At 40.2% G+C, this 14,025-nt stretch overlaps 1 protein-coding gene across 2 annotated transcripts in view; it reads left to right on the plus strand.

Annotated features, from left to right (window-relative positions):
* Positions 1-14,025, plus strand: part of DOCK2 (dedicator of cytokinesis 2) — a 475,105-nt gene that overhangs the window by 52,469 nt on the left and 408,611 nt on the right. Inside the window, exon 1 of one of the 2 annotated variants that reach the window (XM_032403690.1) lies at positions 13,608-13,720. The exons of the other annotated variant lie outside the window; for it this stretch is intronic. Within the exon in view, the coding sequence (XP_032259581.1) occupies positions 13,678-13,720 (43 nt within the window). The 5' untranslated portion in view covers positions 13,608-13,677. Of the gene's footprint in view, positions 1-13,607; positions 13,721-14,025 lie in introns of those variants that run through there. 2 annotated transcript variants of the gene reach the window in all.

The raw sequence follows: 14,025 nt of genomic DNA on the forward strand, positions 1-14,025 counted from the left end.
ATATATATATATATATATATATATATATATATATATATATATATGTGAGTATGTGTATATATATATATATACATATACAATATACTATATATATATATATATATTGAGTATGTATATATATATATATACATACTCAAAAGTAATTAGCTACACTAAAGGAAGCAGCAAGAGCAACCACAAAGACTTTATGTAGATAAGGAAGCACTCAAATAATCTGCTTTAAGGTAACAGTCAAATCTCTACAAGTGAATGTGGGAGTGAAGGTTGGAGATGAGGATCAGAAGCTTTACTGCTTAATAGGGTTTACTTTATATCCTTCTTACCTAGAGTCTTTCTGGTTCTGATAGGGACCTAGAGTTTACTCTGGTAAATAAAAGCTGGGTAGTTGAGTAGTATAAGTTTTTATCTCCAGACTATTTGAACTGACTAGAACATACTCATAGAAGCTATTTGTCTTAACTCTTATGAGTAACACAAGGAGAGATGATGGTAAAAATATTGAATAATACTGTGGAGGCCAAAGTTCCCAAAGTTCCAGCCACATGAAAGACACCAATGGATGAGCCAGAAGACCCTCAGCATTTACTTACTGACATGCCAGTGCTACCTCCAGGCAGACCTCTCCCTACCCTGGATCCAGGTACACTCTGGCTGGGAACTATGAAGACACACAGGAAGAGCAACCCCCCCACACACAAATTGTAGGGGACAAGCTGGCAGGCAACATAGTGACCCCAGTAGTGCCCATTGAGTACTTCCCAAAGCAGGAATAGGAGGAGACCACTTCAGGGGCTTGAGACAGTGGCTTTTTAGCAACTTATATAGGAATATTTCAGTATTTAATAGCCGTTACAGCCATACTAGTGAATTGTAGCAAAATTGCAGACCTGAATCTGATTCTGAGAAAACAGACATTAAAAGCTTCCTTTTCTGTGTGCCTTGTGGAAAGAGATTTCTATAATTTACCTAAACATAGTTCCAGATGGATTTCTTTGACCTGCACTTGAGTCTTTGCATGGCCCTTTTTTGGGCAATGTGTTGATTTCACAAAGGTAGTAAAATCTCCCAAGTTACCACAAACTGCTTTGTTTATCTTTTCTAGCATGTTCCAGGAATTTGAGGAGACCACAATTGCTTGAGCAAAGTGTCCTGGAAGTAACATGATGAAGAGATTGGAAGGAGGCAAGACTGGAGGCAGGGAGCTCAAGTCCAAGTTTCAAATGAGAATCTTAACAAGGTAGCAGCATGGAGGAGAGGGCAGATCCAAGAGCTGTTTTTGAGATGATCATATGGAATAAAAGGGAGATTAAGATGAGTCAAGTTTCTAACCTGAGCAAAGGGGAAAGTGATAATACCATTCATAGGTAGTCGTAGTGGTTGGTAACTATAAAGGGGTCTCACCTCTCTGACCTCTGTTTACGTATTTTACTTATTAGCAAAATGGGATAATGATGGTACCTACTTCATAGGGCTACTTTGAGGACTAAATGGGATAATGAATGTATAATGTTAAATCAGAGACTGGCGTGCACTGTGTTCAGTAAAGGTTAGCAATTTTTTTCTTCAGGAAACAGGCTTAGAAAAGTTAAATAATTTGCTTCAAAGTACACAGTTAGGTAAGTGATGGAGTTAGGATTTTAGCACATCAGTTGGAACACAGTCTGGTCACTTTACCTGTTACATAGGATAGAAAGCATCAAAAGAAGGACAGGTGTGGGATGTGACTATGATGATAAGCTTGGTTTTGGAAATGGAGACATGAATATGGGTTAGGGAGAGGAGGTCCAGGAAGAAGTTGGACACATGGATCTGGATCTGAGGAGGGTCTTGGCCAGAGAAGTCCTTGTTCTTCACTCAGAGTGTGTGAAATTACAGGCATGAATAGTGCACTACCTAATAGCCAGGTATATGGCTTTGATAAATAGCTAGATGGTGTTTAATAAAATTGTATGGCCAAGACAATTATAAATTCTTTAAGAGGTTTTAGTAAGATTTTTGTATTTGACCATCAGTCTCACTTGCTAAAATTTTTCATGGTGCCATATAATCCGTAACTATAATAAAAAGCCAATATTTCAGAAATACAAAAACCATCTGCAAATCAGTATGAAGTGTAAAGATTTTTATATTAAAACCACTCTTTTAAGAAGTTAATTAACCTTATTCAAAATAACTTCCTAAACTTCATCTCCCTCGACTACAAGCAGTTTTTCAACTCTTTTAATATGTTGAATAATTTAACTACATATATATGTATATATATATATTCATATATATGTCATGTAAGTCACAACAACTGTGCTAAGAGAATACAGTATAACCGAGGAAGCACTCATCACAACAATCTCAACAACAAGAAAGCAATGGCCAGAAATTTTAGAAAATTTAAAACAGAATTTGTCACCATAGTATAATTTCTTCATGAAAATAAAATCAGACTGCAACTGAAGTAAGTTTCCAAGTGGCTCATTTACTACTCACTTGAGGAAAGATATATTTTTTTTAATTTTATTGTTATGTTAATCACCATACATTACATCATTAGTTTTTGATGTAATGTTCCATGATTCATTGTTTGCATATAACACCCAGTGCTCCATTCAGTACGTGCCCTCTTTAATACCCATCACCAGGCTAAGCCATCCCCCCACCCCCCTCCCCTCTAGAACCCTCAGTTTGTTTCTCAGAGTCCATCGTCTCTCATGGTTCGTCTCCCCCTCTGATTTCCCCCCCTTCATTTTTCCCTTCCTACTACCTTCTTCTTTTTCTTTTTTCTAACATATAATGTATTATTTGTTTCAGAGGTACAGGTCTGTGATTCGTCAGTCTTACACAATTCACAGTGCTCACCATAGCATATACCCTCCCCAATGTCTATCACCCAGCCACCCCATCCCTCCCACCCCCCACCACTCCAGCAACCCTCAGTTTGTATCCTGAGATTAAGAATTCCTCATATCAGTGAGGTCATATGATGCATGTCTTTCTCTGATTGACTTATTTCGCTCAGCATAATACCCTCCAGTTCCATCCACGTCATTGCAAATGGCAAGATTTCATTCCTTTTGATGTCTGCATAATATTCCATTGTGTGTGTGTGTGTGTGTGTGTGTATATATATATATGTATATGTATATCACATCACATATTCTTTATCCATTCATCTGTCGATGGACATCTTGGCTCTTTCCATAGTTTGGCTATTGTGGACATTGCTACTATAAACATCGGGGTGCCCATAACCCTTCGGATCCCTACATTTGTCTCTTTGGGGTAAATACCCACTAGTGCAATCGCTGGGTTGTACAGTAGCTCTATTTTCAACTTTTTGAGGAACCTCCATACTGTTTTCCAGAGTGGCTACACCAGCCTGCATTCCCACCAACAGTATAGGAGGGTTCCCCTTTCTCCACACCCCCACCAACATCTGTCATTTCCTGACGTGTTAATTTTAGCCCTTCTGACTGGTGTGAGGTGGTATCTCATTGAGGTTTTGATTTGGATTTCCCTGATGCTGAGCGATGTTGAGCACTTTTTCATGTGTCTGTTGGCCATTTGGATGTCTTCTTTGGAAAAATGTCTGTTCATGTCTTCTGCCCATTTCTTGATTGGATCATTTGTTCTTTGGGTGTTGAGTTTGATAAGTTCTTTATAGATTTTGGGTACTAGCCCTTTATCTGACATGTCATTTGCAAATATCTTCTCCCATTCTGTCGGTTGTCTTTTGGTTTTGTTGACTGTTTCCTTTGCTGTGCAAAAGCTTTTTATCTTGATGAAGTCCCAATAGTTCATTTTTGCCCTTGCTTTCCTTGCCTGTGGCAATGTTTCTAGGAAGAAGTTGCTGTGGCTAAGGTTGAAGAGGATGCTGCCTGCGTTCTCCTTTAGGATTTTGATGGACTTCTGTCTCACATTTAGGTCTTTCAACCATTTTGAGTCTATTTTTGTGTGTGGTGTAAGGAAATGGTCCAGTTTCATTCTTCTGCATATAGCTGTCCAATTTTCCCAACACCATTTGTTGAAGAGACTGTCTTTTTTCCATTGGACATTCTTTCCTGCTTTGTCAAAGATTAGTTGACCATAGAGTTGAGGGTCCATTTCTGGGCTCTCTATTCTGTTCCATTGATCTATGTGTCTGTTTTTGTGCCAATACCATACCGTCTTGATGATGACAGCTTTGTAATAGAGCTTGAAGTCCGGAATTGTGATGCCGCCAGCTTTGCTTTTCTTTTTCAACATTCCTCTGGCTATTCGGGGTCTTCTCTGGTTCCATACAAATTTTAAGATTATTTGTTCCATTTCTTTGAAAAAAGTGGATGGTATTTTGATAGGGATTGCATTGAATGTGTAGATTGCTCTAGGTAGCATTGACATCTTCACAATATTTGTTCTTCCAGTCCATGAGCATGGAACATTTTTCCATTTCTTTGTGTCTTCCTCAGTTATTTTCATGAGTATTTTATAGTTTTCTGAGTACAGATTCTTTGCCTCTTTGGTTAGATTTATTTCTAGGTATCTTATGGTTTTGGGTGCAATTGTAAATGGGATTGACCCCTTAATTTCTCTTTCTTCTGTCTTGTTGTTGGTGTATGGGAATGCCACTGATTTCTGTGCATTGATTTTATATCCTGCCACTTTACTGAATTCCTGTATGAGTTCTAGCCGTTTTGGGGTGGAGTCTTTTGGGTTTTCCACATAAAGTATCATATCATCTGCAAAGAGTAAGAGTTTGACTTCTTCTTTGCCGATTCAGATGCCTTTTATTTCTTTTTGTTGTCTGATTGCTGTGACTAGGACTTCTAATACTATGTTGAATAGCAGTGGTGATAGTGGACATCCCTGCCATGTTCCTGACCTTAGGGGGAAAGCTCTCAGTTTTTCCCCATTGAGAATGATATTCGCTGTGGGTTTTTCATAGATGGCTTTTAGGATATTGAGGTATGTACCCTCTATCCCTATACTCTGAAGAGTTTTGATCAAGAAAGGATGCTGTACTTTGTCAAATGCTTTTTCTGCATCTATTGAGAAGATCGTATGGTTCTTGTTCTTTCTTTTATTAATGTATTGTATCACATTGATTGATTTGCGGATGTTGAACCAACCTTGCAGCCCAGGGATAAATCCAACTTGGTCGTGGTGAATAATCGTTTTAATGTACTGTTGGATCCTATTGGCTAGTATTTTGGTGAGAATTTTTGCATCCATGTTCATCAAGGATATTGGTCTGTAATTCTCCTTTTTGATGGGGTCTTTGTCTGATTTGGGGATCAAGGTAATGGTGGCCTCATAAAACGAGTTTGGAAGTTTTCCTTCCATTTCTATTTTTTGGAACAGTTTCAGAAGAATAGGTATTAATTCTTCTTGAAATGTTTGGTAGAATTCCCCTGGGAAGCCATCTGGCCCTGGGCTCTTGTTTCTTGGGAGATTTTTGATGACTGCTTCAATTTCCTTAGTGGTTATAGGTCTGTTCAGGTTTTCTATTTCTTCCTGGTTCCGTTTTGGTAGTTTATACATCTCTGGGAATGCATCCAGATTATCTAAATTGCTGGCATAGAGTTGCTCCTAATATGTTCTTATAATTGTTTGTATTTCTTTGGTGTTGGTTGTGATCTCTCCTCTTTCATTCATGATTTTATTTCTTTGGGTCCTTTCTCTTTTCTTTTTGATAAGTCTGGCCAGGGGTTTATCCATCTTATTAATTCTTTCAAAGAACCAGCTCCTAGTTTCGTTGATCTGTTCTACTGTTCTTTTGGTTTCTATTTCATTGATTTCTGCTCTGATCTTTATTATTTCTCTTCTCCTGCTGGGTGTGGGCTTTATTTGCTGTTCTTTCTCCAGCTTCTTTAGGTGTAGGCTTAGGTTGTGTATTTGAGACCTGTCTTGTTTCTTGAGAAAGGCTTGTATTGCTATATACTTTCCTTTTAGGACTGCCTTTGCTGCATCCCAAAGATTTTGAACAGTTGTGTTTTCATTTTCATTTGTTTCCATGAATTTTTTTAAGTCTTCTTTAATTTCCTGGTTGACCCATTCATTCGTTAGTAGGATGCTCTTTAGCCTCCATGTATTTGAGTTCTTTCCGACTTTCCTCTTGTGATTGAGTTCTAGTTTCAAAGCATTGTGGTCTGAAAATAGGCAGGGAATGATCCCAGTCTTTTCGTACTGGTTGAGACCTGACTTGTGACCTAGGATGTGATCTGTTCTGGAGAATGTTCCATGGGCACTAGAGAAGAATGTGTATTCTATTGCTTTGGGATGGAATGTTCTGAATATATCTGTGAAGTCCATTTGGTCCAGTGTGTCATTTAAAGTCTTTATTTCCTTGTTAATCTTTTGCTTAGATGATCTGTCCCTTTAAGTGAGGGAGGTGTTAAAGTCCCCCACTATTATTGTATTGTTGTCGATGTGTTTCTTTGCTTTTTTATTAATTGGCTTATATAATTGGCTGCTCCCATGTTAGGGGCATAGATATTTACAAGTGTTAGATCTTCTTGTTGGATAGATCCTTTAAGTAGGATATAGTGTCCTACCTCATCTCTTGTTATAGTCTTTGGTTTAAAGTCTAGTTTGTCTGATATAAGGATTGCCACCCCAGCTTTCTTTTGGTATCAATTAGCATGATAAATAGTTTTCCACCCCCTCACTTTCAATCTGGGGGTGTCTTTGGGTCTAAAATGAGTCTCTTGCAGACAGCATATTGATGGGTCTTGTTTTTTTATCCAATCTGATAGCCTGTGTCTTTTGAATGGGGCATTTGGCCCATTTACATTCAGGGTAACTATTGAAAGATATGAATTTAGTGCCATTGTATTGCCTGTAAGGTGACAGTTACTGCATATTGTCTGTGTTCCTTTCTGGTCTATGTTACTTTTAGGCTCTCTCTTTGCTTAGAGGACCCCTTTCAATATTTCTTGTAGGGCTGGTTTTGTGTTTGCAAATTCCTTTAGTTTTTGTTTGTCCTGGAAGCTTTTTATCTCTCCTTCTATTTTCAATGACAGCCTAGCTGGATATAGTATTCTTGGCTGCATATTTTTCTCATTTAGTGCTCTGAATATGTCCTGCCAGTCCTTTCTGGCCTGCCAGGTCTCTGTGGATAGTTCTGTTGCCAATCTAATGTTTCTACCATTGTAGGTTACAGATCTCTTCTCCCGAGCTGCTTTCAGGATTTTCTCTCTGTCTCTGAGACTCGTAAGTTTTACTATTAGGTATTGGGGTGTTGACCTATTTGTATTGATTTTGAGGGGGGTTCTCTGTGCCTCCTGGATTTTGATGCCTGTTTCCTTCCCCAAATCAGGGAAGTTCTGTGCTGTAATTTGCTCCAATATACCTTCTGCCCCTCTCTCTCTTTCTTCTTCTTCTGGGATCCCAATTATTCTAATGTTTTGTCTTATGGTATCACTTATCTCTCAAATTCTGTCCTCGTGATCCAGTAGTTGTTTATCTCTCTTTTTCTCAGCTTCTTTATTTTCCATCATTTGGTCTTCTATATCACTAATTCTCTCTTATGCCTCATTTATCCTAGCAGCTAGAGCCTCCATTTTTGATTTCACCTTATTAATATCCTTTTTGATTTCAACTTGGTTAGATTTTAATTCTTTTATTTCTCCAGAAAGGGTTTCTCTAATACCTTCCATGCCTTTTTCAAGCCCAGCTAATATCTTTAAAATTGTCATTCTGAACTCTAGTTCTGACATCTTACTAATGTCCATATTGATTAGGTCCCTGGCAGTCGGTACTGCCTCTTGTTCTTTTTTTTGAGGTGATTTTTTCCGTCTTGTCATTTTGTCCAGAGGAGAATGGATGAATGAGAGAATAAAGTGCTAACAGGGTAACAACAACCCCAGAAAAATATACACCAAACAATCCAGAGGAGACCTGAAACCGGGGGGAAAAGAAAGGGAAAGAAAGAAAAAAGAAAAAAAAGAAAAGAAAAATATTGTAAAAAAATATGATCAAATATGATCAGGCTGGTGTATAGATCAGTGCCACACACTAGATTTTGGGCGTATTTTGGTCTGTTAGAAGAAAGTGCCTCCCAAAATTTTAAAGAAAGAAGAACTTATATATGTACAAAAATAAGGGTAAATACGATGAAAGGATGGAATATGACTGTAAAGATGAAAATTATAAAAGATTTTATAAAAGGAATTGATAAGAAGCTGGTTGAAAAAAGAAAGAAGAGGAATTAAAAAAAAAAGGAAGAGAATATGATCAGGCGGGAGACTAGAACAAAGCCATACACTAGAGATTTAGGGTATATTTTGGTCTGTATCCCAAAATTTTAAAGAGAGAACAACTTATATATATATACCAAAAATAAGGTTAACTACTCTGAAGGGATAGAATATGACTCTAAAAATGAAAAATAAAAAAGATTTTTTTAAAAAAGGGATTGATAAGATGTTGGTTGAAAAAAAGGAAAAAGAAAAATTCAAAAAAAAAAAAAGAAAGAAAAAGAAAATTTAAAAAATTACCTTTGAAAGACTAAAGAATCATGGGGAAAAAGCCATGGATTCTACTGCAGTGTTCCTCTAGCTCTGGAGTTCTGCCATTCTCATTGATCAGTAAACTTGGTCTTGGCTGGCTGTTCTTGCTGATCTTCTTGGGGAGGGGCCTGTTGCCATGGTTCCCAAATGTCTTTGCCAGAGGCAGAATTGCCCCGCCCTTGCCCGGTCCAGGCTAAGTAATCTGCTCGGGTTTGCTCTCAGGAGCTTTTGTTCCCTGCAAGCTTTCCGTACAGCTTTGGAGGATGAGAGTGAAAATGGCGGCCTCCCAATCTGCACCCGGAGGAGCCAAGAACTCGGGGCCCCACTCCTCAGTGAGCCCCCAGAGAAAAGCAGTCAGTCACTCCTGTCTCCCCGGTCTCTGGCCGCACTCCGTGCTCACCCGGCCTGTGACCGAGCCTTTCTATCTCTGGCACCTGACCGCATTTGGAGTCTCCAAACCCAGCAGATTCCTGCAGTGTGCTCCCGTGCCTCTCCTCCCGGGGGAGGAAGGGGAGTCTCCCCGGATCTGCCACTTGTTGGGTCCCTGCTGGAAGAGCAGTGGCCCGACTATGCCGTGGATCATGGTTTATGGCAACCCCGAGCTGAGAGCCCACTCCTTGGCTCTATCTCTGCAGCCAGCTTCCCCGCTCCGATACCTGGGAGCTCTGCCACACTCAGGCACCCTCGGTCTTCCTGTGACCCCGAGGGTCCTGAGACCTCACTGTCCCAGCGAGGGTTCCGCCCCTGCTAGCCACTGGAGCGACGTCCCTCAGCGGAGCAAACTTCTAAAAGTTCCGATTTTGTGCTCTGTGGCTCTATCACTTGCCAGAAGCAGCAGACAGAGGCCCCCTCCCCCGCCTTCTATCTTCCTGAATATCGCCTCAGATTGACTTCTCCGCACATCCTACCTTCCAGAAAGTGGTCGCTTTTCTGTTCAGAGAGTGCTGCTATTCTTTTCTTCAATCTCCTGTTGAGTTCGTAGGTGTTCAGAATGGTTTGAATTCCTGGGACCAGACGAAATTAGGTCTCCTACTTCTCCACCATCTTGTCGTCGAGGCTTGAGGAAAGACATGTTTTGATGGTAAGTTCTTCATGTTTGATTGTAGCAGCAGATAAAATGTGTCTGATCAAATAAAGTAGTTTAAGACCATTAGCCTTTTGATAGCAGTGGTTGCCTGAAGAGTTGAGGACATTGGGAACTACATCAGTAATCAATTTAAAAACAAGGCAAATGATTTCTAGTAGCTCTTGATAAGTTGACAGATGTCACCAATACAGCACAGTTGTTATTTGATGAGTCAGTGCTGAGTTTGAAGTGAATGAAGAATTAGTTTCTATGAATAGTCCATGTGGAAAAACTATCGGCAAAAATATTTTCAAAGACAAGATTTTCACAGAGCTCTGTATATAATCATTGTTTCACTTTGAATTTTGGTTGAATCCATTAAGAATCATTATGACAGAGGCTCCTGGGTGGCTCAGATTGAGCCTGATGCGGGGCTCAATCCCAGGACCTTAAGATCATGACCTGAGCCGAGGTCAGATGCTTTGTCCTCCAAAGACAAGGAGGAAACATTATTTCAGTACAACCTGAAGTGGAATCTGCTAAGATGTGTTACAACTCTTGGTGGTAAAAATATATATGGAGCAAATAAAGGCTTTTTGGATGAATTTACAAAGCCTATGCTAATTTATTGCAGTAGTCATCAGAAGGTACACTATAGAAAGTATTGGAATCTATCATGTGTTATTGAACCAGTTGTATCCAAGGTGAATTTCATTAGCTTTTCTGGACTTAACCATTTTCTGTTTTGTGAACTTTTGTCAAAAATAGAAGCTGAATGTCCTGACTTGCCTTTCCAACCAATAGCAGTTTGATGTCTTAACAGTAATAAGTCACTAGTGACTTTGAGCTCAGGGTCGAGACTGAAAGTTTTCTTAACAAGAAGAATAGCCTTCAGCTGTTGACCAATGGATGGCTCTGGAAATATCATAATGATTCCTTTTTAAAAAAAAAAAAAAGATTTTATTTATTTATTTATTTGAGAGAGATAGAGTATGAGCTGGAGGGGGGAGGAGGGACAGAATGACAGGGAGAGGGACAAACAGACTCCCTGCTGAGCATGAAGCCTGATGCGGGGCTCAATCCCAGGACCTTAAGATCATGACCTGAGCCGAGGTCAGATGCTTAACTGACTGAGCCACCCAGGAGCCTCTGTCATAATGATTCTTAATGGATTCAACCAAAATTCAAAGTGAAACAATGATTATATACAGAGCTCTGTGATAAAGTCATTTTGATGATAATTAATGTTTAAATCACAAGTAATGTCAATCTGCTTTAAAAACTTCCTATGCTGTCAAAACTTAAAACAAAAAGTGAGATTTCCATTACTACACAAATTTTCAGTGAACATATTTTCCCAACTCAAACTATAGTTCCCTCGATGTTTTTCAGATCTCAATACAAGTATAAAAGAAAGGTTTAAATTGCAAAATCCATTTAACTGAGCAATTGAGGAGTTTCCATATAACCTTCAACTGGAAGTGATTAATCTGCAGTATGACACACTAAAAGGCAAACATCAAGATAAGATTTAATAAAATTCTATAAATGCCTTCCAAGCAATGAAAATGCTTAATAAAATCTTATGCTCATGGATTGATGCCAGTATTTGCCAGTATCTTCCTTTGAGAGTTTTAGCCAATTGTGAGACATAGCCAACTACAAAGTTTAGAGGATATATACTCCATACAAGACTATCCTTACTTGTGACACCAATTACAAGTTTGGGGTATTCCCCAAACCATCATCAGGGTCAATAATTCACTAGAAGGACTCACAGAGCTCACTGAAAGCTGTTATGCTCAGTTACTATTTGTTACTGGGAAAGGATACATATTTAATTCAATCTAGGGAAGAAGTACATAGAGCAGAGTCCAGGGAAGTACCAAACATTTCTATTGTCCTCTCTATATGGAGTTAGGATTTGTTACTTTACTGGCATTAATGTGTGATGATATGTGTGGAGTATTGCCAACCAGGAAAACTCACCCAAACCTTAGTGTCCAGAGTTTATTAGAGCTTTATCACATAGGCATGATTGATTGATTGCCCACATAGTTGATCTCAACTTCCAGATCACCTGATACCATGTGGCCCATATTACACTGTTTGTCTTTCTGGCATAGTCAGGCCCTATCCTAAATCATATTTTTAGACTGCTCTGTGTGACCTAAGTTTCCTAGGCATTCATGATATTTCAAGGGCCTAAGACCAATTCCCAGTAGCTGAGGACAAATATCAGACTTCTTATTGAGCAAGATTAATTCTTCACTACATACCACCTGTGGGAAAAGACATTTTCTAAGATGAAAACTGTGAAATTTCATTATGGGTCAACATTAACATGAATATTTGCAATCAATTCTGATTAAAGGGAATACTAACTTTTAACTCAGTGAAGTGAAATATGATCTTCCCCCCAAAATTTATTTTTCTCATTACTAGACCTAATCACAAAAGAATATACTCAATTATTAATATCAAATTTTGAATTTTATCAATTAAAAATGTGGAACTCTGTTATCTCTCTTGTTATGAAAGTACCTACATAATATCCTTGATTTTGCCTATTGGCCTGCAAAGACTGAAATATTTACTATCTTATCCTTTACAGAAGAAATTCACCAACCTCTGATGTATAATCTGATTTGTAATACTGCTGAGATCATTAGTTTTATGAGTTAACTTGGCGAGACTACAGACTTATTCAATCAAACACCAATCTAGGTGTTGCTGTGGATGCATTTTGTAGATGTAATTAACATCTACAATCAGCTGACTTTAAGCGAAGGAGACTATCCTCAATGGTCTGAGTAGGTCTGATCCAGTCAGTTGAAAGGCCTTAAATGAGCCTTCCTTAAAAAAGAAGAAATTCCAGCTGTGTGGACAGCAGCTTCAGCTCCTCCTGAGAATGTCTAGCCTGCACTTCCTGATGGCCTTCCCTATGGATCTGGGATGTGCCTAATCAGCCCCACATTCACATAAGCCAGTTCAGGGCAATACATTTCTTCATGTTTATATACCTCTCCTACTGGTTTTGTTTCTCTGGGGGAATCCTGACTGATTCAACTGCTCACTACAAAAGTTACTACCTAAAGTGTGCTGCTAGAAAACCAAAAAGGAAAGAACTTTAGATAACATGAAATTAGTATTTTGCCCTACTGTCTGTCAGCGGTGACATTGCCTAATCTGCCTAAGACTTATCGACTCTCTAGTGTAAGGCAGAAAGAGGTAGTGAGAGTTATGAATAAAGAAAATTCATGAAGACTTTAATTCAGTCTTATCACCATGGGTCAAAGAGACATTTTTGTTTCCTGATAGCATCTGTTTCCAGAGCAAAAATGAGATTTTTCTGAGAAATGCCTTCATTAGCCTAACTCTAGGACTCTTTTCCTGGGGGCCACTGTGGCTGGCTCTCAGAGCACCCTTACCTCCTGGCATTGTTGGTAAATCCTGTGCTTGTGTACTTTCAGAAGAGAGTTTTCTGGGCTTTTATCAGATTTTCAAATGGGTCTGTGGCACCAACAGGATAAAAACCACAAGTGACACCCTCTGTATGTGTATATTGAACTGTTATGTGTCACTTGCTGTGTCCATGATCTCCTCTAATCCTTACAATAATCATATGAAGTATGTACTAGTATCCCATTTTACAGATGAGAAAACTGAATCTTAGAAAAAAAATGATAGTTTGTCCTACTGTCATGGCCGATAAGCAGTAGAGTGTGGATTTGAATTCACATCAGATATCAAAGCTCATGCTGGGAGCCTTGGGAGGGAGTTCTGTTCAGTCACTAGGCTGTTATCCGGCAACTTCCTGCACTTGTGGTGGTGGCTTGGGTGGCCCTAAGTACCTGCTTGGCCTCTGCCCACTTGCCTGGGGAGGAGCAAGTTAGAGGTGGCCCCCAAGTTTTGCTGGGGGCCTTCTGGTCTTCTAGCCACTAGCTTTCTAATGTGCCCCAGCCCAAGGGGCCGGAGGAGGAGGAGCAGGGCGCCCTGGGGAGGGGAGGGCGGGCCCTGAGAGGGAGTTTGAAAAGAGGAAGGAAGTGGGGCCCGGCGGAGCGCCTAGCCACCCCCTGGCTGCTTCCCCACAGAGCGACAGGAGGCCCCCGCAGCTCCAGTGGCCCAGCCATGGCCCCCTGGCGCAAAACTGACAAGGAGCAACACGGTGTGGGTAGGTGTGGGCATGGGATCCCCAGCAGGGGAAAGGCAGGTGGCCTGAGAACCATGCGCTGGAAGATGCTGCGGCAGCCGGCAGCGCGGGCATGGGCGGGGAGCACTGACCTAAGGTCCTGGGCTCAGTGACTTCCTCAGCTTGCTTCGGGCCAGCTGGGCGGGGAAGAGGAGGCAGGGGGAGAGGAAAGTGGGCACCCTGCCCAGTTGGCTTTGCCCAGCTGGTGCCCTCTCCCACTGGGCACAGACTGCTATCTCTCCCCAACGCTTCTGCAACTCCTAGATGGGGTCCAGCCCTGTGTGGCT

The sequence above is a fragment of the Phoca vitulina genome, unplaced genomic scaffold (assembly GCF_004348235.1).
Source record: "Phoca vitulina isolate PV1807 unplaced genomic scaffold, GSC_HSeal_1.0 scaffold6, whole genome shotgun sequence".
NCBI classification, from domain to species: Eukaryota; Metazoa; Chordata; class Mammalia; order Carnivora; family Phocidae; genus Phoca; species Phoca vitulina.